This window comes from Grampus griseus, assembly GCF_964374135.1.
Source record: "Grampus griseus genome assembly, chromosome: 17".
Lineage (NCBI taxonomy): Eukaryota > Metazoa > Chordata > Mammalia > Artiodactyla > Delphinidae > Grampus > Grampus griseus.
Window position 1 is genome coordinate 70187352 of NC_139011.1, and position 25204 is coordinate 70212555.

General features: G+C 39.9%; 1 protein-coding gene across 3 annotated transcripts in view; it reads right to left on the reverse strand.

Moving 5' to 3' along the window:
* Nucleotides 1-25204, reverse strand: part of MTFR1 (mitochondrial fission regulator 1) — a 67244-nt gene that overhangs the window by 10998 nt on the left and 31042 nt on the right. For 2 of the 3 annotated variants that reach the window (XM_082674532.1, XM_082674533.1), the window contains exon 5: nucleotides 195-430. In XM_082674532.1, the coding sequence (XP_082530658.1) occupies nucleotides 195-430 (236 nt within the window). The remainder of the gene's footprint in view (nucleotides 1-194; nucleotides 431-25204) is intronic. The other variant, XM_082674534.1, reaches the window with a different exon arrangement.

Below are 25204 nucleotides of genomic sequence, written 5' to 3' on the forward strand. Positions count from 1 at the left end.
CCAATGGCTGTTACTTTTTTTTTTCTTTTAAATTTCATTGTAATATAGCTGATTTGCAATGTTGTGTTAGTTTCAGGTGTACAGCAAAGTGATTCAGTTATACTTTTATATATACATTTCCTTTTTCTTTTCAAATTAGTGGCATTCTCCTAATTTCCAGTTTGCTGGTTAAAACAAATGTAGGACTTGCAGACCTGCACTGAGGTTTTGCTGTTCCTGGAGGGTCACAATTTTGGCAATCTGAGCTCTGAGGGCAGCAAGCTCACTTTCGAGGGCACAGATCTTCTGCAGTGCTTCCTCATTGGCCAGTGTCATGGTCTGCAGTGGAGGCTCTTCCGGAGACAGGTTTGGTAAGGAAAACTGCCGGCCTAGGGGCTTCTCGAAGAAAGGAAGATCATCCTGGAGGGGATGCCTTTTCCGGATCTCTGTCCTGCAAGGAAGACAGAAGGTTGGCTGTCACACAGGCTTTGTTAGAGAATGTAAAAAATCATCATTTCAAAGTCAATCAGAACACAGCAGAACATAACATCTGAGAACCACTTTTCAGGCTGACCTTACATAAAACCCCTGCTGTAAGTTTCAAAACAACAAAGCACTTATCAACCTGATGTAGATACACACCACGCCAGGTTTCTTGTTGGCATCATTCTTCTTAATCTTTATCTCTACGTTATATGCACAAGCCAACACTATCCGGAGGAATCACAGATTCCAACGATGTTTTTGCTAATTCATGTTTTGTTTTGGTGGTTTGAACTAAGGTGATGCAACTTTTAATGCTGTTAAAAATGGTAAACTGGGACTTGGCTGGTGGTGCAGTGGATAAGACTCCACGCTCCCAATGCAGGGGGCCCGGGTTCGATCCCTGGTCAGGGAACTAGATCCCACATGCATGCTGCAACTAAGAGTTCGCATGCCACAACTAAGGAGCCCAGAGCCACAACTAAGACCCAGTGCAATCAAATAAATATATTTTTTTAAAAAAGGTAAACTAGGGCTTCCCTGGTGGCACAGTGGTTGAGAGTCCGCCTGCCGATGCAGGGGACATGGGTTCGTGCCCTGGTCTGGGAGGATCCCACATGCCGCAGAGCGGCTGGGCCCGTGAGCCATGGCCGCTGAGCCTGCGCGTCCGGAGTCTGTGCTCCGCAATGGGAGAGGCCACAACAGTGAGAGGCCCGCGTACAATCAATCAATCAATCAATCAATCAATAAATGTAAACTAATTATTGGTTATATTTGACAATCAAATCAAATCAGTAATCCATTAGCCCTTCCCCAGGGTCTTGGTTTCTGCATTTCGATGTCCGTGTTTTCCACTTGTGATAGAATACACCAAACTGCAAGACACACTGTAACAATATGGGCCAAATTACAGCATAAGAAACTGAAAAGGGGGAAAAAGTAATTATAATTGAACCCATGCAGTAATTATACAGATGGTCTCATTTTCACTTGAGCGTAAAGAAAGGTTTTCTAATATGCACTGCTTCGTAGGTTGAGAATAAAATTCAGATTTCAACTGTCAATTTGTATATTTATCCATTTCCTCCTATTTTCTACAGTTAGGTTTTTCCAGCCTCTAAGCCCTTTTCTTTTTTCTTCATCCAGCTTTATTGTGGAATAATTGACAAATATTGTGTGTGTGTGTGTATATATATACACACACACATATATACATATACATATAGTACAGCATGATGATTTGTTAATGTGTATACATTTTGAAATAATCACCACAATCAAGTTAATTAACATATGCCAGTTTCCCTCACAGTCTCATGTGGTCGTGTGACCGAGCTGTGTCTAACAAGATGGTGAGCCACTTCAGAAGGCTGCTTAGAGGGCAATGACTCAACTCTACAAGAAAGAAAGTCCTTTCATCTCTAGCCCTACCCACTTTTCCTGCTTCTGAGAGCCTTGCGAGTCGCTGAAGGACAGAAGCTAACCTTGACAGTAAAGCCAAAGCTAAGGATGGCAAAGAGCCTGGCTGGTCCCTGAGGACACAGTGGAGCCACTGTCAGCTTCAGACTATCCACTCTGGATGTTTTTGACTTGAGAAAAATTTCCATCACCATTATTTTGGGCTTCTGTTTGATGTAGTCAAACTCAGACTGACTGTTATAACATTCACCAACATTATACTGTATTTCAGTTTTCCTTTAACTGAACACTGCTATTTTAGTTTTGCTTGAGAGCTATGATAATTCATTCTACCTAGTGTCTGAATGAATGAATTCTTGGACCTTTAGCTTTCGGTATTTTGCACTGAATTCAGTTGTTTTTCTTCATATCTAATTTTGATTATGCCCTGTTAATTAAACTGTCATACACAGAGGCTGCTTGCAAATTGTTTTTTACCTGTAGTATTAATTATTAAACAAAAATATTTGGAGAATAAATGTCCTCGTTATTACCTAGCTAGCAACCAACTTTAATAGTACTAACCTCATTCACTTTATTTAATTTAGAATATCTGTGGGGTAGGGAAATACATTGGGCTTGCAAAGCTTTAATTACCATTTCCTTTCTTACCCCACACGGGGAAGAAACAGGTGATGAAATGTCTAAAAAAAGTACATGACGATTAAACAAAGGTAAAAACTTTTATAAGAAACAATACCAATGCTCTGATTAAATACATTAATGTGTTCTTTGAAAGATTATATGTTATATAAGTTCAGATTAGGGCATGTGCTCTAATCAACCTGCAATAAAGAAAGTAATTTTAATAAGACATTAAATTTTTTTTTAAATCACTATGGCTTTTTGTTAATATAACACTGAATTTTGATTTCTACTTACCTTTCATAGGGTAGGTCAAATAATTTCGTTAAACGTCTCTATACGATAAACACATTAAATTACAAGAAGACAGAAATTAGTCTACTGAATGAAGTTTTTTGGGGGGGATATTTACATAGAGTTATTTAATCAGTATAATGTCAAATATTTAATATGGTTCCTCAACTATACTCTTGACAACTGTCTAATAAAACATTAAAACACTACTTTTAAAATAGTGTTTTAAAATACTATTTTAAAAATATTACGTTTTGAAAGAACTAAGGAAACCACTGGTAGATAGGATACTGGCAGAGACAGAATTCTAGTCCTGAGGAAAGATCTGGGTAAAATATAGAAATCTCAAATAAATGTACAATTAAAGTATCACACTTGTTCGAAACAACAGTGGAGAAAGGAGGAAGACTACTAGTAGGAACGGAGACGGCGGGTCTCGAGCAGGGGATGGATCAGAAGCAGACAGTTCTCAGGACAGGGGACAGGCGCCCTGCCACAGGCAGCCTGGTGGAGCACCTGGAGGGTGACAAGTGGATGGAAGTGCAGCCGAGCAGAGAAGCATGAGAGCCTGGAGGTAAAGACGCACCTCTACCCCCTACCGTCTCCCATTTTCCATGAAAGTTGGATTTTGCTTTGTTTATCTGAACTTACCTAAGAGAATGAATATTTTATTGGCAACATAAGCAAGGATGATGGTTTATTTTCATATTATGTATGAGTGCAGAGGTTTCATAAACTATATATTATAACAGCAAATAAAGATAAATTTTATTTATTTTTTATTTTTTTGCGGTACACGGGCTTCTCACCACTGTGGCCTCTCCCGTTGCGGAGCACAGGCTCCGGAGGCGCAGGCTCAGCGGCCATGGCTCACGGGCCCAGCCGCTCCGCGGCATGTGGGATCTTCCCGGACCGGGGCATGAACCCGTGTCCCCTGCATCGGCAGGCAGACTCTCAACCACTGCGCCACCAGGGAAGCCCTAAAGATATATTTTGAATGCCAGAATCTTTAGTGCTACTAAACAAAAAAATGATGTTATAATAACTGTTTTTTCAAGGACTCATAGTCACTTTAGTAGTGAGTATACCCTCCCAGATCACAGGATCCAGAAGTATTATATGCTTTTACGTTTGTTTTAAAATGTTATCACTCAAGTAAGCCAATCGTCTAATCCCATGAACATTTACACTTCGATACCCAGAACTGGAACGAGATAATAGGGCGATTTGGATTAAGAGATCAACTACAAGGCATGTTTGAACAGCTTCCTTTCTTTAAGATATCTTCCAGCCAAAATACACTGTAAGAGGAAATTAACCAATACTTAACAGCAAACTACACTGTTTAAGAAAAATAAGAATTAAGCTTCTACCTCTCCCCATAACTCCTCCAGATGAATTCTATCCTTTTGTTTTTGCATCTACTGAGAATTAAGGGATAAGCACTCATTAATCTTGAAAACCAGTGTGCCAGGGTAAGAGGAAAAAAGTTTAGGACCTTTAGCAAAACGATTTAAGTGACAGTGTCAGATCATCTATATTTTATATGTCTATACTATTTTTATAACTTTGGTATAAATTCTGCATTTCCCTGCTATGGGTTGACAGCTATGGGTTCAAACAAATTATAGGAAATGTGGAAGTTTAAATGTGGATTTTTAGAAGCTGGAAAAGGAAAATAATCTTGAAATGATCATGCATTCTCAAAGACACAGAAAGATTTGACATTTACAGAAGCTTGAGAACCAAAGGCAAAAAAATAAAGAAAAAGAGTTGCTCTGTAATATTCTCATATATGGAAAAGCTTAGGTTTTATGAAAATTCTCATACATGTCCCTTCCTTTAAAACTATAAACACACACACACCCTTTTCCCACAGACATCTGTTTTATAAGGCAGTCTACAAATAACTCGTTCTCAGAACCAATCTGTTTTGCCATCCTTCGGAATACAAGGCTATTAAAGAGCTAGAATATAGAGGCAAAAGTAATCCAAACTAAGAAATGCTCTTTTCCACTAAATCTGTGTATAATTCAGAGAAATTTTAAGTAAACAAATATAAAAACAAAAAGAACAAAAGAGGCGTCAAGTACGGATGTCCCAAAAGCAGAAGACAAACAGCCAAAGTATGATCATTTCTTAAAAATACTGTCTGCCGCAGACCTACTAGAGAATGGACTTGAGGATACGGGGAGGGGGAAGGGTAAGCTGGGATGAAGTGAGAGAGTGGCATGGACATATGTACACTACCAAACGTAAAACAGATAGCTAGTGGGAAGCAGCCACATAGCACCGGGAGATCAGCTCGGTGGTTTGTGACCACCTAGAGGGGTCGGATAGGGAGGGTGGGAGGGAGACACAAGAGGGAGGGGATATGGGGATATATGTATACGTATAGCTGATTCACTTTGTTATAAAGCAGAAACTAACACACCATTGTAAAGCAATTATACTCCAATAAAGATGTTTAAAAAAAAATACGGTCTGCATACTGACTTGTGCTGGCGAGACTTCTACCCTTTTTGTTTGATTTGGCTCTGAAGTGCCTGTGGCACAAGGGTGCAGGCTCCCCTTCAGAGTACCATCCACACGAAGTGTCTGGCTCGCTTACCTTTTCAATGTTAGTATCAAGGGCGGCCACTCTGAAGTACAACATACACAGACACGAAGGGCTTTTTAAGCTCCACTGACTATTTTAAAGAAAATCCTCAATTAAATACAATGTACCTCTTGGGTCCTTTCCCCTTACCTCACAGTTAATGAAAACAAAATCTGAGATTCTTTTAAATGAGCCCAGTGCCCTATGAAAGGTGGTATTCCCCGGATGACTTTTATTGAGTCTCCCTCACTGTTTTAGTTGAGAGAATAGCTTAGAAAGGTACAGAAATACATGTTACTGTCAATAGGGTGCGGAGAAGGGAGGACAACTCGTAATGTAGTTCCCTGAAAGCACAAAGTTGGGTAGAAAGCTAACAATATTTTTCAAAGTGAGCAAATAGCTAGATAAAGACAACTGGACTAGGGAAATTATTCTGAGGGAAGTAATCCATGAAAGGACTATAGTGGGGAATAGTCAGGACTGTCATGAGGCTGCAGACCCAGATGACTAGTGGGATTCATCGCCTATTCTAGATTCTGTTCAACACAAGTCTCTTGTTTTGTATTTTAAAAGCTGGATCTTGGGCTTCCCTGGTGGCGCAGTGGTTGACAGTCTGCCTGCCGATGCAGGGGACGCAGGTTCATGCCCCGGTCTGGGAGGATCCCGCATGCCGCGGAGCAGCTGGGCCCGTGAGCCACAGCCACTGAGCCTGTGCGTCCAGAGCCTGTGCTCCGCAACGGGAGAGGCCACAACAGTGAGACGCCCGTGTACCGCAAAAAAAAAAAAAAAAAAGCTGGATCTTCCCGTAAGTGATATTTAGTGGCAATCACATTTCTTCCTTGAATGCAGTACTATACTGATGTGCATTATTAGTTAATGTCTAGTGTTAAATACTTAAGATTAAAATGGGAATGAATAACACCTGCTGTTTGCTGTGCTGTGAGTAGGAAACCGTCTTGCCCTGATCCTTTGTGTCTCCTGGTGTACACTTGCACTATGGCGCTGTGGCCAGCCAGCCTGCTTGCTTGCTGAGTCATTTCCTTTGGAGTCTTGTTACTCACTGTCATCCTCTGTGAGGTTGGGGTTCTTCCCCGACACTCCTTAAAAAACAGCACATTTCATTTTACACTTGATATCTTTAGTCAAAGCCTTCAGTCTCACTTTATTAACTATTCTTATATCAGATTTTTGTAAATACATTCATCTTAATTCATTAGATTACAAACATTCTGGTATAAGAAAAAGGGCTACCTCAAATACTTTCAAATCCTACGAACCTGTAAATTCTTATTTAATACATACTCAGTTTGATATGTACGTGGGCACTAAGAATTAAGAATTAGATACAATTAGAAATTAACATATTAATAAAGAATGAACAAAGTGGAGTTAAACTTGAAACATTTCAATATTCCTTAAATAATGTTCTACTCCAGGGAGAAAATATGTGCAAATGATGGGACCGACAAGGGTTTAGTTTCCAAAATATACGAACAGCTCATAAAACTCAACAACAAAAACACAACCCAAATGAAAAATGGGCAGAAGACCTAAATAGACATTTCTCCAAAGATGACATACAGATGGGTCAACAGGCACATGGAAAGATGTTCAACATCCCTTATTATTAAAGAAATGCAAATCAAAACTACAATGAGATACCACCTCACATCAGTCAGAATGGCCATCATTAAAAAGTCTACAAATAACAAATGCTGGAGGGACTTCCCTGGTGGTCCAGTGGTAAAGAATCCGCCTTCCAATGCAGGGGACGTGGGTTTGATTCCTGGTCAGGGAACTAAGATCCCACATGCTGCAGGGCAACTAAGCCCACGCGCCGCAACTACTGAGCTTGTGCGCCTCAATGGGAGAGCCTGTGTGCCGCAAACTACATAGCACATGCTCCCTGGAGCCCGCACACCACAACTAGAGAGAAGCCCACGTGCTGCAACTAACACCCAACATGGCCAAAAATAAATAAATACATACATACATACATAAATGCTGGAGAGGGTGTGGAGAAAAGGGGATCCTCCTACACTGTTGGTGGGAATGTAAATTGGTGCAGCCACTACATAAAACAGTATGGAGGTTCCTTAAAAAACTAAAAATAGAGCTGACACATGATCCAGCAATGCCACTCCTGGGCATATATCCAGAGAAAACTCTAATTCAAAAAGATACACGCACCCCTATGTTCATAGCAGCACTATTCACAATAGTCAAGCCATAGAAACAGCCTAAATGCCCATCAACAGATGAATGGATAAAAAAGATGTGGTATATATATACAATGGAATACTACTCAGCCATAAAAAAAGAATGAAATAATGCCATTTGCAGCAAAATGGGTGGACCTAGAGGTTATCATACTAAGTGATGTCAGAAAGAGAAAGACAAATACCATATGACAGCACATACATGGAATCTAAAATATGACACAAATGAACTATCTATGAAACAGAAACAGACTCACAAGAGATCAGACTTGTGGTTGCCAAGGGGGAGAGGGGGTGAGGAAGGGATGGAGTGGGAATTTGGGGTTAGCAGATACAAAATGGTATATATAGAATGGATAAACAACAAGGTCCTACGGTATAGCACAGGGAACTATATTCAATATCCTGGGACAAACCATAATGGAAAAGAATGTAAAAAAGAATGTATGTATAACTGAATCACTTCGCTATACGGGAGAAATTAACACATTGTAAATCAACTATACATCAATTAAAAAAATAAAATTTTTTTTAAATATTCTACTCCAAAAGCAATCAAAAACTTGATGACAGGGGCTTCCCTGGTGGCACAGTGGTTAAGAATCCAGCTGCCAATGCAGGGGACACGGGTTTGAGCCCTGGTCTGGGAAGATCTCACATGCCGTGGAGCAACTAAGCCAGTGCACCACAACTACTGAGTCTGCACTCTAGAGCCACGAGCCACAACTACTGAAACACGTGGGCCTAGAGCCCATGCTCCACAACAAGAGAAGCCACTGCAGTGAGAAGCCTGCACACCAGAACGAAGAGCAGCCCCCACTTGACGCAACTAGAGAAAGCCCGCGTGCAGCAACGAAGACCCAACACGGCCAAAAATAAATAAAATAAATTTATTTTAAACACAAAACTTGATGACAATGCCTATGATGTCTGCTAGAAGCCACATAGATTATAGTCTTTAATTTCATCACACATAGTGCAAATGTCATGCTGTGTCTATGTCCAAAGACTACACATTCTCCATAGGCTACTATTATGAAAGAGAACAAGTTAATTATCTGAGACAAGACTCTCAGTTATACTGATTCTTTCAAAGGATCTCAATGCTTCTTATAAAAATGAAGATTTCTTTCCAATCCTGGGGCCATTCTGTTAATTCAAAGGGAAATAAAAACGTGTACAGAACAGAAAACAAAATGAGGACTTACTTGTGCATGGCACTGTGCTATAAGTTTTCTCATGTTATCTTTCAAAATTCTCCTCTCAAAGTAGGTATTGGTGCTTCCAATTTAGAGATGAGAAAACTGAAGTTCAGTGTATTTGAAAAAAAAAATCAATTGTACAATAACCAATTAAGGACTCATGTGTATGCCACTTTCCCAGAGAGATAATACCGTAACATTGTAACCAACAGTTACAGAAATGCCATCAACAAATTTCAAGGGGGAAATAAGAAACAAATATATTGAATAGCTTTGGCTTTCATATAAATATAAATGTGACAGGCAGGGAAACACTCAAATGGCAATACATAAATCTTGAAAGTACTCTACTTCATATTATGTTTTTAAGATTTAAGTTACAGTTATGAGTTAAGTTACAAATTTAAGCTATAAAATATTGCCATGGAAATGCAGTTAATATCAAAATGACAGATGAAAAAAGACTCAAACTGCCTGGTAAGAGTACTAGTATTAAATAATTGTCAAGACAAAGTAAAATTCCATCAGCTCTCATCCTTCTGTTTTGTCCTATTGATTAACATACATGATATGGTAAATCTGCTATCTCATCAATCTGTACAAAACACACTTTATCTGGTATGTGAAACTGACCAAGTAGAGCTTCCTCAAAGCTCCCGTCCTTAGGAAGATGGTGAGACTCAGATGTGTCAGCCTGTTTATCAGGATATCAGCCACAGGAACGTAACACAGAGTACCTTTCCCAGCCATCTAGATTTATTATACACATCCACAGTTAATCACAACTGATGCAAAAGGTGATACAGCACCACACAGCAAAATAAAGTCTGCCCAATCTCTCTAGTCACATGGGCCGTGTCATTAACCTTGGAACTCTGGGACCACTTCCCACCTGTCTGTCGACTTCCTCCTCCAGAGCATTGCACAAATCCAGCTGGGTCTCCTGTTTCCTTCTCACTTTGTTCAGGTTCAGATTATCTTTACCTAGAATGCTTCCAGGCACCTTTTCAAAGATCCTTTAGCCAATTACTTTCAACATCATAGACAAAATCCATCATCCAAATCCATTATGCCAACTCAATTACTCTATAATCACAATCCCCATAATAGCTACCCCATAATGTCATATCAAGTACAAACATGACATTTGTGTTAAAAGCCCTTTAGAGACTTTTCTAGGAAGATGGAGCAGATGAACTTTTCACTATTCTTCCTCCTAACTACAACTATAATCTCTGGACATCATATATAAAACAAATGTAAGAAGACTTTTGGACTTACCCGGTGGTGCGGTGGTTAAGAATCCGCCTGCCAATGCAGGGGACACGGGTTCAATCCCTGGTCTGGGAAAATCCCACATGCTGCGGGGCAACTAAGCCCACATGCCACAACTACTGAGCCCGTGCACCACAACTACTGAGCCTGCGCTCTAGAGCCCGTGAGCCACAACTACCGAGCCCACATGCCACAACTACTGAAGCCTGCATGCTGTAGGGCCCATGTGCCACAACTACTGAAGCTCACACACCTAGAGCCCATGCTCTGCAACAAGAGAAGCCACCACAATGAGCAGCCCATACACCGCAACGAAGAGTAGCCCCCACTTGCTGCAACTAGAGAAAGCCTGCATGTAGCAACAAAGACCCAATGCAGGGGCTTCCCTGCTGGTGCAGTGATTAAGAATCCACCTGCCAATGCAGGGGACATGGGTTCGTGCCCTGGTCTGGGAAGATCCCACACGCCACAGAGCAACTAAGCCCGTGCGCCACAACTACTGAGGCTGCATGCCTAGGGCCCATGCTCCACAACAAGAGAAGCCACTGCAGTGAGAAGCCCGTGCACTGCAACAAAGAGTAGCCCCTGCTTGCTGCAACTAGAGAAAGCCCACGCACAGCAATGAAGACCCAACGCAGCCAAAAAATAATTAATTTTTTAAAGAAAGACAATACAGCAGAAAAATAAAGTTAAAAAAAAAAAAAACCAAGAAAAAGAAGTCCAAAAAAAAATAAAACAGGCAGAGAGAAGGCAGACTGAGTTGGACCTTGGGATCCAAAAGAAAAAGAGAAAAAAAAAAAAAAACCTCAGCCTAGGAGTGAGTTCCTTGAGTTTCCTTTTACCTCATATATCCCAGACTGGGCGCTGGAGTAACAGGTAACCCAGAAATGCCAATGGATGCAGGGGAAAAAGTCTCAACAAAAGCCTGCTCTCTTAGCCAAAGGACCAAGAAAGGGGCAGCCTCCCACAATAGATAACATATAAAATAATTGCTCTACTCCAGCCAACATCACAGAAAATGCTGCGGCCCCACCTCCACCAAGGCTAACTTCCCTCCTTTCTAGGCTGTAATGAGATGCCTCAAACCCTACAAGATGGTGTCAGAGAAAGCAGGGACTTACTCACCTCCCTTTAAGACAGTGGAGACAATCTGGGGTGGGGTGTGGGGGCAGAATTACACCCCATCCAGCATCAATGAAGCAGCCTCCCCTATCTGCTAGGATGGTGCCCCAGGAGGCCTCGTGGGGAGTTGGGGCACCCACCACCACCCAGCAGTAATATGCCCAGCAGTAAAATGGAGCACTGCCCTGGGGGTGACTGGAGGCCGAGTGGGAAACCTGGACTCTGCTCGCACCTGGTAGTAACAAGATGGCACACACTCCTCCCTTGCTGTTAGTGAAAGCCAGCTAAAAGAAAAAGCTGAAACAAGATCCAAAGTCTCAGATACTCAAAATATCTAGATTTCAGTAAAATCACTCTTCATGCCAAGACCCAAAAAGAACACAAACTGAATGGAAAACGACAATCAGTAGATGCCAACTCTGAGATGACAAGAGATGTTTGAATTATCTGACAGATTTTAAAGCAGCTACAATAAAAAGGCTTCAATGAGCATTTAGCAGCACTCTTGAAACAAATGAAAATAATAGTCTCAGCAAAAAAAAAAAAAAAAAAAAAGGGGGTGGGGGTGGGGAACCAAATAAAACTTTTAGAACCAAAAAGTAAAATAACTGAAATAACACAACGGATAGGAACAAAAGCAGAATGGAGAAGACAGAGGGAAGAATCAGTGAACTCAGAGACAGAACAACAGAAATTATCCAATCTGGAAAACAAAAAATGAACCAACTAGGGGAAAACATGAGCAGAGTCTCGGTGACCTGTGTGGCTACAACAGAAAATCTAATAATTGTGGCATCAGGGTCCCAGAAGGAGAGGAGTAAAACGGCAAGGCTGAAAAAGTACTTTAAAAAAATAATGGCAGGGCTTCGTTCCAGCCTGATGGGCGTCGAAGGCAGGCCAGTCTGTGGCCAAACAACGAGGCCACATTACAGCACGACAGTGACTGCGACCACGCTGCGGGCCCCAGACAGGCGAGGAGACAAGACGGCCTCCTACTCTTGGAGGGCACACACAAGGTCTTGTGTGCACTAGAACCAAGGAAAAAGCAGTGACTTCAGAGGAGCCTGGGCCAGACCTACCTGCTGGTCTTAGAGGGTCTCCTGGGGAGGTGAGGAGGGCTGTAGGTCACTGTGGGGACGAGGACACTGGTGACAGAGGTACCAGGGAGTACTCATTAGCGTGAGCTCTCCTGGAGGCTGCCATTTTGACACCAAGTCCTGGGCCATCCAACAGCCTGTAGGCTTCAGTGCTGGGACACCTCACACCAAACGACCAACAGGGTGAGAACACACCACACGCATCAGCAGACAGGCTGCCTAAGTCTTTCTGAGCCCACAGCCACATCTAAACACGCCCCTTGACATGGCCCTACCCACGAGAGGGACAAACCCACCAGTGGGCAGGCACCAGTCCTTCCAGCCAGGAAGCCTGCACAAGCCTCTAGACCAGCCTCACCCACCAGGGGGCAGAAACCAGACGCAAGAGGAACTACTATCCTGCAGCCTGCAGAACAGAGACTGCAAACACAGAAAGACTGACAAAATGAGACAGCAGAGGAATATGTTCCAGACAAAGGAACAAGATAAAACCCCAGAAGAACAACTAAGGTAAGTGCAGATAGGCAATCTACCTGGAAAAGAATTCAGAGTAATGATAGTAAAGATGATCCAAGATCTCAGAAAAAGAATGGAGGCACGGACTCAGAAGATACAAGAAATGCTTAACAAAGAGCTAGAAGATATAAAGAACAAACAAACAATTGAACAATAACTGAAATCACAAATACACTAGAAGAAATCAATAGCAGAATAAATGAGGGAGAAGAACATATAAGTGAGCTGGAAGACAGAATGGTAGAAATCACTGCTGCAGAGCAGAATAAAGAAAAAAGAATGAAAAGAAATGAGGACAGTTTAAGAGACCTCTGGGACACCATGAAACACACCAACATTCACATTATAGAGGTCCCAGAAGAAGAGAGAGAGAAACGGCCTAAGAAAATATTTGAAGAGATAAAGCTGAAAACTTCCCTAATGTGGAACAGGAAACAGTCACCCAAGTCCAGGAAGCACAGAGAGTCCCATACAGGATAAACCCAAGGAGGAACACACCAAGACACAAATTATTCAAACTGACAAAAATTGAAGACACAGAGAAAATATTAATATTAAAAGCAACAAGGGAAAGGCAACAAATAACATACAAGGGAATCCCCATAAGGTTATCAGCTGATTTTTCAGCAGAAACACTGCAGGCCAGAAGGAAGTGGCACAATATATTTAAAGTGATGAAAGGGAAAAACCTACAACCAAGAATACTCTACCCAGCAAGGATCCTGTTCAGATTCGACAGAGAAATCAAAAGCTTTACAGACAAGCAAAAGCTAACAGAATTCAGCACCACCAAACCACTTTTACAACAAATGCTAAAGGAACTTCCCTAGGTGGAAAAGAAAAAGCCACAACTACAAACAAGAAAATTACAAATGGGAAAGCTCACCAGTAAAGACAAAAATACAATAAAGGTAGGAAATCATCCACACACAAATCTGATATCAAAGCTAGTAATCTTGAGGAGAGTACAAATGCAGGATATTGGTAATGCATTTGAAATAAGAGAGCAGGAACTTAAAACAGTCTTGTATACACATACTATGAGGTTTTGCTATACCAAACCCTCATAGTAACCACAAACCAAAAATCTACAATAGATATACACACAAAAAAGAAAGAGGAATCCAAACATAACACTGAAGATAGTCATCAAATCACAAGAAAACAAAAAAATAGAAGTGAAGAAAAAAGACCTACAAAACCAAATCCAAAACAATTAACAAAATGACAATAAGAACATATGTATCAGTAATTACCTTAAATGTAAATGGATTAAATGCTCCAACCAAAAGACACAGACTGGCTGAATGGATAAAAAAACAAGCCCCGTATAATATACTGTCTACAAGAGACGCACTTCAGACCTAGGGACACATATGGACTAAAAGTGAGGGGACAGAAAAAGATATTCCACGCAAATGGAAATCAAAAGAAAGCTGCAATAGAAATACTCTTATTAGACAAAATAGACTTTAACATAAAGTCTGTCACAAGAGACAAAGAAGGACACTACATAATAATCAAGGGATCAATCCAAGAAGATATAACAATTGTAAATATATATGGATCCAACAAAAAAGCATCTCAAAATATAAGGCAAATACCAACAGCAGGATGAAAGTAAAAGAATAGAAAAAGATATATTATGCAAACATTAACCAAAAAACAACCAAACAGTTCTGACTACATTAATATTAAATAAAGTAGACTTAAGAGCAAACAAAATTATCAGGGACAGAAAGGGACATTATATTACAGTAAAAAGATAAAAGACACAGCAAGCCTAAATATGTATGCACCAAACAAGAGACCTCCAAAAAATGAAAAGAGCTGACAGAAAAGAAAGGAAAAATACACAAATCCACAAATACAGTGGGAGACTTCAACACCCCCTTTTCAACAACTGTTAGAATAGAAAATCAAGAATGATACAGAAGAATTTAGCAACACCATCAACCAACAACTTCTATTTAACATTTATAGGACATTCCACTAACAACAAGAGTACACATTCTTTTCTAATACCCATAGAACATAAACCAAAATGGCCCATATCCTTGGGCCATTAAAAAAACCTCAACAAGGCTTCCCTGGTGGCACAGTGGTTGAGAGTCCGCCTGCCGATGCAGGGGACACAGGTTCGTGCCCCGGTCCGGGAAGATCCCACATGCCGTGGAGCAGCTGGGCCTGTGAGCCATGGCCGCTGAGCCTGCGTGTCCGGAGCCTGTGCTCCACAACGGGAGAGGCCACAACAGTGAGGCCCGCGTACCGCAAAAAAAAAAACACAAAAAAAACCTCAAAAAATTTTTTTTAAAAAATGGAAATACACCCTTCAACAACAACACAGGGGTTAGGGGCTCCAACCCTCCCCGTGGTCCAAAATCTGCATATAAATTATAGTCCGCCCTCTATATCTACAGTTCCTCAGTATCCACAGTTCTGCACCTGCAGATTCAACCAACCTCAAATTGTGTAGGACTATAGTACTTACTACAGAAAAAAATCTGCATGTAAGTGGGAACACACAGTCCAAACCTGTGTTATTCAAGGATCAACTGTACAGTTTATGTCCTCTGACCACAAAAGAATCAAACTAGAACTCAATAACCAAAAAATAATAGCAAAATTTCCAAATATTTTGAAACCAAACAACAAACTTCTAACTTCAACAGTTAAAAGAAGTTTTCTCAAGGGAAATTTAAAAATACAATGAACTGAATTAAAATAAATATATCAAAACTTGTGGGATGCAGCTAAAAGCAATGTTGAGAAGGAAATTTACAGCACTAAATGCTTACATCAGAAAAAGAGGATTTGGTTCAGGAAGGTGGAGTAGAAGGACACGCTCTCACTCCCACTTCCAAGAGCACCGGAACCACAACTAACTGCTGAACAATCATAGACAGGAAGATTGTCGACAGGAAGACTCTGGAACTCACCAGAAAAGATACCCCACATCCAAAGACAAAGGAGAAGCCACAATGAGAGGGGAGGGGGTGGGGCACAATCACAATAAAATCAAATCCCATAACTGCTGGGTGGGTGACTCACAAACTGGAGAACACTTATACCACAGATGTCCACCCACTGTAGTGAAGGTTCTGAGCCCCACGTCAGGCTTCCCAACCTGGGGGTCCGGCAACGGGAGAAGGAATTCCTAGAGAATCAGACTTTGAAGGCTAGCAGGATTTGATTACAGGACTTCAACAGGACTGGGGGAAACAGGCTCCACTCAGGGAGCACACACCAAGTAATGTGTGCATCAGGACCCAGGGGAAGGAGCAGTGACCCCAGGGGAGACTGAACCAGACCTACCTGCTACTGTTGGAGGGTCTCCTGAAGAGGTTGGGGGTGGCTGTGTCTCGCCATAAGAACAAGGACACTGGCAGCGGAAGTTCTGGGAAGTACTCCTTGGCTTGAGCCCTCCCAGAGTCTGCCACTGGCCCCACCAAAGAGCCCGGGTAGACTCCAGTGTTGAATTGCCTCAGGCCAAACAACCAACAGGGAGGGAACCCAGCCCCACCCCATCAGCAGACAAGCGGATTAAACTTTTACTGAGCTCTGCCCACCAGAGCAACAGCCAGCTCTACAGAAAACTTGCACAAGCCTCTTAGATAGCCTCATCCTCCAGAGGGCAGACAGCAGAAGCAAGAAGAACTACAATCCTGCAGCCTATGGAACAAAAACCACATTCACAGAACGATAGACAAGATGAAAAGGCAGAGGGCTATGTACCAGATGAGGGAACAATATAAAACCCTGGAAAAACAGCTAAATGAAGTGGAGATAGGCAACCTTCCAGAAAAAGAATTCAGAATAATGATAGTGAAGATTATCCAGGACCTCGGGAAAAGAATGGAGGCAAAGATCGAGAAGATGCAAGAAATGTTTAACAAAGACCTAGAAGAATCAAAGAACAAACAAACAGAGATGAACAATACAATAACTGAAAAGAAAAATACACTAGAAGGAATCAACAGCAGAATAACTGAGGCAGAAGAACGGATAAGCGACCTGGAAGACAATGGTGGAATTCACTGCTGTGGGACAGAATAAAGAAAAAAAGAATGAAAAGAAATGAAGACAGCCTTAGAGACCTCTGGGACAACATTAAACGCAACAACATTCGCATTATAGGGGTCCCAGAAGGAGAAGGGATAGAGAAGTGACCCGAGAAATATTTGAAGAGGTTATAGTTGAAAACTTCCCTAACATGGGAAAGAAAATAGCCATCCATGTCCAGGAAGCGCAGAGTCCCATACAGGAGAAACCCAAGGAGAAACACACCGAGACACATAGTAATCAAATTGGCAAAAATATAAAAACAAAGTATTGAAAGCAGCAAGGGAAAAACGACAAATAACATACAAGGGAACTCCCATAAGGTTAAGAGCTGATTTCTCAGCAGAAACTACAAACCAGAAGGGAGTGGCATGATATACTTAAAGTGATGAAAGGGAAGAACCTACAACCAAGATTACTCTACCTGGCAAGGATCTCATTCAGATTCGAGGGAGAAATCAAAAGCTTTACAGACAAGCAAAAGCTAAGAGAATTCAGCACCACCAAACCAGCTCTACAACAAATGCTAAAGAAACTTCTCTAAGTGGAACACAAGAGAAAAGGACCTACAAAAACAAACCCAAAACAATTAAGAAAATGGTAATAGGAACATACATACCGATAATTACCTTAAACATGATTGGATTAAATGCTCAACCAAAAGACACAGGCTCACTGAATGGATACAAAAACAAGACCCATATATATGCTGTCTACAAGAGACACACTTCAGACCTACGGAGATACAGACAGAAAGTGAGGGGATGGAAAAAGATATGCCATGCAAATGGAAATCAAAAGCTGGAGTAGCAAAACTCATATCAGATAAAATAAACTTTAAAATAAAGAATATTACAAGAGACAAGGAAGGACACTACGTAATGATTAAGGAATCAATCCAAGAAGAAGATATAACAATTATAAGTATATATGCACCCAACATAGGAGCACCTCAATACATGAGGCAACTGCCAACAGCTATAAAAGAGGAAATGGACAGTAACACCATAAAAGTGGGGGACTTTAACACCTCACTTACACCAATGGACACATGATCCAAACAGAAAATTAATAAGCAAACACAAGCTTTAAATGACACAATAGACCAGATAGATTTAATTGATATTTATAGGACATTCCATCCAAAAACAGCAGATTACACTTTCTCCTCAAGTGCGCATGGAATATTCCCCAGGATAGATCACATCTTGCGTCACAAATCAAGCCTCAGTAAATTTAAGAAAACTGAAATCATATCAAGCATCTTTTCTGACCACAACGCTATGAGATTAGAAATCAATTACAGGGGAAAAAAATGTAAAAAAACACAAACACATGGAGGGTAAACAATATGTTACTAAAAAACCAAGAGATCACTGAAGAAATCAAAGAGGAAATCAAAAAATACCTAGAGACAAATGATAATGAAAACACGACAATCCAAAACCTATGGGACGCAGCAAAAGCAGTTCTAAGAGGGAAGTTTATAGCAATACAAGCTTACTTCAAGAAACAAGAAAAAACTCAAACAACCTAACCTTACACGTAAAGGAACTAGAGAAAGAAGAACAAACAAAACCCAAAGTTAGCAGAAGGAAAGAAATCATAAAGATGAGAGCAGAAATAAATGAAATAGAAACAAAGAAAACAATAGCAAAGATCAATAAAACTAAAAGCTGGTTCTTTGAGAAGATAAACAAAATTGATAGACCATTAGCCAGACTCATCAAGAAAAGGAGGGAGAGGACTCAAATCAATAAAATTAGGAATGAAAAAGGAGAAGTTACAACAGACACAGCAGAAATACAAAGCATCCTAAGAGACTACTACAAGCAACTCTATGCCAATAAAATGGACAACCTGGAAGAAATGGACAAATTCTTAGAAAGGTATAACCTTCCAAGACTGAACCAAGAAGAAACAGAAAATATGAACAGACAAATCACAAGTAATGAAATTGAAACTGTGATTAAAAATCTTCCAACAAACAAAAGCCCAGGACCAGATTGCTTCACAGGTGAATTCTCTCAAACATTTAGAGAGCTAACACCCATCCTTCTCAAACTCTTCCAAAAAATTGCAGAGGAAGGAATACTCCCAAACTCATTCTATGAGGCCACCATCACCCTGATACCAAAACCAGACAAAGATACTACAAAAAAAGAAAATTACAGACCAATATCACGGATGAATATAGATGCAAAAATCCTCAACAAAATACTAGCAAACAGAATCCAACAACACATTAAAAGGATCATACACCATGATCAAGTGGGATTTATCCCAGGGATGCAAGGATTCTTCAATACATGCAAATCAATCAATGTGATACACCATATTAACAAATTGAAAAATAAAAACCATATGACCATCTCAATGCAGAAAAAGCTTCTGACAAAATTCAATACCCATTTATGATAAAAAGTCTCCAGAAAGTGGGCATAGAGGGAACCTACCTCAGCATAATAAAGGCCATGTACAACAGCAAACATCATTCTCAATGGTGAAAAACTGAAAGCATTTCTTCTAAGATCAGGAATAAGACAAGGATGTCCACTCTCACCACTATTATTCAACATTGTTTTGGAAGTCCTAGCCACAGCAATCAGAGAAGAAAAAGAAATAAAAGGAATCCAAATCAGAAAAGTAAAACTGTCACTGTTTGCAGATGACATGATACTATACATAGAGAATCCTAACGATGCCACCAGAAAACTACTAGAGCTAATGAATGAATGTGATAAAGTTGCAGGATACAAAATTAATGCACAGAAATCTCTTGCATTCCTATACACTAATGATGAAAAACCTGAAAGAGAAATTAAGGGAAAACACTCCCATTTACCACTGCAACAAAAAGAATAAAATGCCTAGGAATAAACCTACCTAGGGAGACGAAAGACCTGTATGCAGAAAACTATAAGACACTGATGAAAGAAATTAAAGATGATACAGATAGAGAGATATAACATTTTCTTGGATTGGAAGAATCAACATTGCAAAAATGACGATACTACCCAAAGCAATCTACAGATTCAATGCAATCCCTATCAAATTACCAATGGCATGTTTTTACAGAACTACAACAAAAAATCTTAAAATGTGTATGGAGACATAAAAGACCCCGAATAGCCAAAGCGGTCTTGAGGGAAAAAAACGGGAGCTGGAGGAATCAGACTCCCTGACATCAGACTATACTACAAAGCTACAGTAATCAAGAGAATATGGTACTGGCACAAAAACAGAAATACAGATCAATGGCACAGGATAGAAAGCCCAGAGATAAACCCACACACCTATGGTCAACTAATCTATGACAAAGGAGGCAAGGATATACAATGGAGGAAAGTCTCTTCAATAAGAGACTGGGGTGGTGGTGTGATGAATTGGGAGATTGGGATTGACATATATACACTAATATGTATAAAATGGATAACTAATAAGAACCTGCTGTATAAAATATAAATAAAATAAAATTCAAAATAAAGAGAAAGTCTCAAATTAATAATATCAACTCTCACCCAAAGAACCTAGAAAAAGAGCAAAATAAACTCAAAAGTAAGCAGAAGGAAGAAAATAATAGGAGCAGAAATCAATAAAATTGAAAACCAAAAAAAGAAAAAAAAGAAAAATCAATGAAAGAGAAAGCTTGTTCTTTGAAAAGATTAATAAAATTGACAAATATTTAAAAAAGAGAAGGCATAAATTACTAACATCAGGAATGAAACGGGATATATTATTATAGACCACGTAGCTATCAAAAGCATAATAAGGAAATACTACAAACAATTCTATACACATAAATCTAACCAGTTAGATGAAATGGACCAATTAATTGAAAAATACAAAACTACTACATCTCTTCCAATATGAAATTCGTAAGACAGTCACATAACTATTAAGGAACTTGAACTCATAATTTTAAAAACACGCCAAAACTCAATTCCACCTATGGCCAATTAATCTATGACAAAGGAGGCAAGACTATACAACGGAGAAAAGTCTCTTCAATAAATGGTACTGGGAAAACCAGATAGTTAAATGTAAAAAAATGAAATTAGAACATTCTTTCACACCCTACACAAAAATAAACTCAAAATGGATTAAAGGCCTAAATGTAAAGCCAGACACTATAAAACTCTTAGAGGAAAACATAGGCACAACACCCTTTGACATAAATTGCACAGCAATATCTTTTTCAATCAGTCTCCCAGAGTAACAGAAATAAAAACAGAAATAAACAAATGGAACCTAATTAAACTCAAAAGTGTTTGTACAGCAAAGGAAACCATAAACAAAACAAAAAGACAACCCACACAATGGGAGAAAATATTTGCAAACGAAGCAACCAGAAAGGGAGTAGTATCCAAAGTATACAAGCAGCTCATGTAGCTCAAAATACAAAAAAAACCCAACCCAATCAAAAAATGGGCAGAAGACCTAAGAAGACATTTCTCCAAAGAAGACATACAGATGGCCAAGAAGCACATGAAAAGATGCTCAACATCACTAATTATTAGAGAAAGGCAAATCAAAACTACAGTAAGATATCACCTCACTCCAGTGAGAATGGCCCTCAATCAAAAAATCTGCAAACAATAAATGCTGGAGAGGGTGTGGAGAAAAGGGAACACTCCTACACTGTTGGTGGAAATGTAAATTGGTACAGCCAGTATAGAGAACAGTATGGAGGTTCCTTAAAAAAACTAAAAATAGAGCTACCATAAGATCCAGCAATCCCACTCCTGGGCATATAACCAGAGAAAAACATACACGCACCCCAGTGTTCACTGCAGGCACTGTTTACAATAGCCAAGACATGGAAGCAACCTAAATGTCCATCGACAGATGAATGGATAAAGAAGATGTGGTACATATGCACAATGGAATATTACTCAACCATAAAAAGAATAAAATAATGCCATTTGCAGCAACATGGATGGACCTGGAGATTATCATACTAAGTGAAGTAACTCAGACAGAGACAGATATGATATTTGTCTTTCTCTGTCTGGCTTACTTCACTTAATATCATATGATATCGCTTATATGCGGAATCTAAAATGAACTTATAAAACAGAAACAGACTCACAGACTTAGAGAATGAACTTACAGTTATCAGTGGTGAAGGGTGGGAGGAAGGGATAGACTGGGAGTTTGGGATTGACAGGTACACACTGCTATGTAATAAAATGCCTTTCTGTATGTATAAATAGATAGACAGACAGACAGACAAATAAATAAATCTCATCAAAAAGAAATCAACAGGTCCGGATGGTTCACTGGATAATTCTCCTAAATGTTTAAAGAATTAACACCAGTTCTATACAATCTCTTCAGAAAATAGATAGCTTCATTTTTTGAAGCTAGTATTATTCTGAAATCAAAACCAGACAAACAATCAGAAAGTTAATTGTAAAACATAAAACTATAAACTTGAAAAAAACAAAAACAGGAGAAAAATCCAAAGGATCTAACATAGGCACAGAGTTCTTACACTGACACCAAAAGCATGATCTGTAAAAGGGAAAAACAAATGAATTAAAATATAAAACTTTTGCTCTGTGAAAGACCCTGTTAAATAGATGAAAAGATAAGATTTAACTTGTCCTATTTGCCCTACATTTGGGAGAAAATGTTTACAAACCCACACCTCTGAAAAATGACTCATACCTAGCATATATAAAGAACTCGCAAAAGAAAACCAAATTAGAAAATGGGCAAAAGACGTGAAGAGACATTTTATTCAAAAGCATATGAAGATGGCAAACATATGAAACGATGTTCAACATTATTAGCCAATAAGGAAACACAAATTAAAATGAGATGTACAATACACACCTATTAGAATGGCCAAAAAAAAAAAAGGAAAAAAGTAACATCATCAAATGCTGGTGAGGAAGCAGAGAAGCTGGATTAGCCATACACTGCTGGTGGGAATGTAAAATAATGCAGCCATTCTGGAAAATAGTGTGTCAGTTTTTTAAAACTAAACATGCAACTACCTTACGACTCATATAAACCAACAATTGCCCTCATGGGCATTTATTCCAGAGAAATGAAAACTTATGCTGGCTCAAAATCCTGTACACGTTTACATTAACTTTACCTATAAAAGCCAAGAACTGGAATCAATCCAGATGTCCATCAACTGGTGCATGGTTAAACATGTGGTCCATCCATACCAAGGAATACTACTCAGTACTAAAAGGGAAGGAACTGCTGATACACATAGCAATCTGGATGAATCACTAGAGATTATGCTTAGTGAAAAAAGCCAGTCCCAAAAGGTTGTATATTGTATGATTCAATTTATATAACTATCTTGAAATGACAAAATTGTGAAAATGGAGAACAGATAAGTGATTGCCATTAAGGAGGGGTTAGAGATGGAAGTGAAGTGGGTGTGGCCATAACAGGGCCACAGGAGGGGTTCCTGTAGTATGGAAATGTTCTGCATCTTGACTTAACCAGTGTCAATATCCTAGCTGTGATAGTGTACCATGTTTTGCAGGATGTTACCACTGGAGAAAACTGGGTAAAGGGTACAGGAAATGCTTCTGTATTCTTTCTTGTAACTGCATGTGAAGAATCTACAATTATCTCAAGAAGTTTAATCAAAAAAATAAAATAAACATCTTAAAAAAGAAAGGCTAGGGCTTCCCTGATGGCGCAGTGGTTGAGAGTCCGCCTGCAGATGCAGGGGACACGGGTTTGTACCCCGGTCCGGGAAGATCCCACATGCCGCGAAGCGACTAGGTCCGTGACCCACGGCCACCAAGCCTGCGCGTCCGGAGCCTGTGCTCCGCAACGGGAGAGGCCACAACAGTGAGAGGCCCGCGTATCGAAAGAAAAAAATAAATAAAGGCTGTGCTCGCTTCGGCAGCTCATATACTAAAATTGGAACGATACAGAGAAGATTAGCATGGCCCCTGCGCAAGGATGACACGCAAATTCGTGAAGCATTCCATATTTTTTTCCAATGCAGGGGTTGCGGGTTCGATCCTTGGTCAGGGAGCTAGGATCCCACATGCCTTGCGGCCAAAAAACCAAAACATAAAACAGTAGCAGTATTGCAACAAATTCAATAAAGACTTAAAAAAAAAAAAAAGGCTCTTTACCTGCTAATCCTGCAATAATCTGGTCTGTTCATCTACTGCTATGTCCTCACTCCTACTTGTCATTCAAATCAAATTCCTTTTTTGCTCTTGGATTACTTAATTCTTATTTTATTCAGCTAATACCACTCAAATGAAATTACTCTCTAGCTAAAGTCAATGATAATCTTTCAAATGCAAAACAAAATGGAAACTTGCTAGGTTTTTGATTTACCTAGCCTCTAAGTATCTGACACTGATGGAAGTTTACTCTACTTCCCTGAAGATCTCCTACCTCTGCTTCCATGACAACACTCTCTGATGGTTCTCCTTCCGCCTCTTGAGCTACTTCTGGCAGGTAGGGGAGTCCCTTCTTTCTCTTTCTTTTTTTTCTCCTGATTTACTCCCAAATGCCAGCTTTATCCAGGATACAAATGCTCTTCATGTCTTATATATGCTCCTTGAGTACTCTGGGTACCAGCCATTCTATCCACATGTTGAAGTGCAAGCATTCTTTATCAATATCTAGCTACATAAACTGTCTCTAGAGCAATGTCAACGTCCCACAGGAAGCTCAAACACAGCATATTCCACATTGGACTACCTCTTACTCCCACCCTCCAGAAAGAAATCTGTTTTCCTATATTCTTATTAATTGTTCCACCATTCTCATATCCTAGCCAAAAACCTGGGGGTTATCCTAGACTCTTCCTATCTCAACCCCAATACCCAAAAAGGTTCTTAAAAAAGTTTAACATTCTTCTGAGTATCCCTTGATTTTGTCCTTTTTCTCCATGCCTTCTGTCGGTTTCTTAATTTAGTCACACTCTTATCATCTCTTATTTAGCCTATTTCCTGACTTGGCTCCCTTCTATTCTTTACACTGTTTACAAGGAAATTTAACTAAAATACAAATTTGATATTATTACTATGATGCTTAAATTTCTTCCACCGCTCTACAGTGCTTTCAGGAAAAAGTGTAAACTTCTTAGCCTAACATGTATGACCTTTAAATCTCGACCTACTTTCCATATTCCTCTCCTACAGCTTACCCTTCCCTGCCACTCTCTAGCCTCATGGAGCCATTTGGAGTTTCCTGAACATGCCATGTGGCCTCCTGATTAGTACCTTTAATCACATTCATTTTACCTGGAATACAGCCTTCCTAGCTCAGTGGCTCCTACTGCCCCTCAGCACTCAGCTCTATCATCCACCC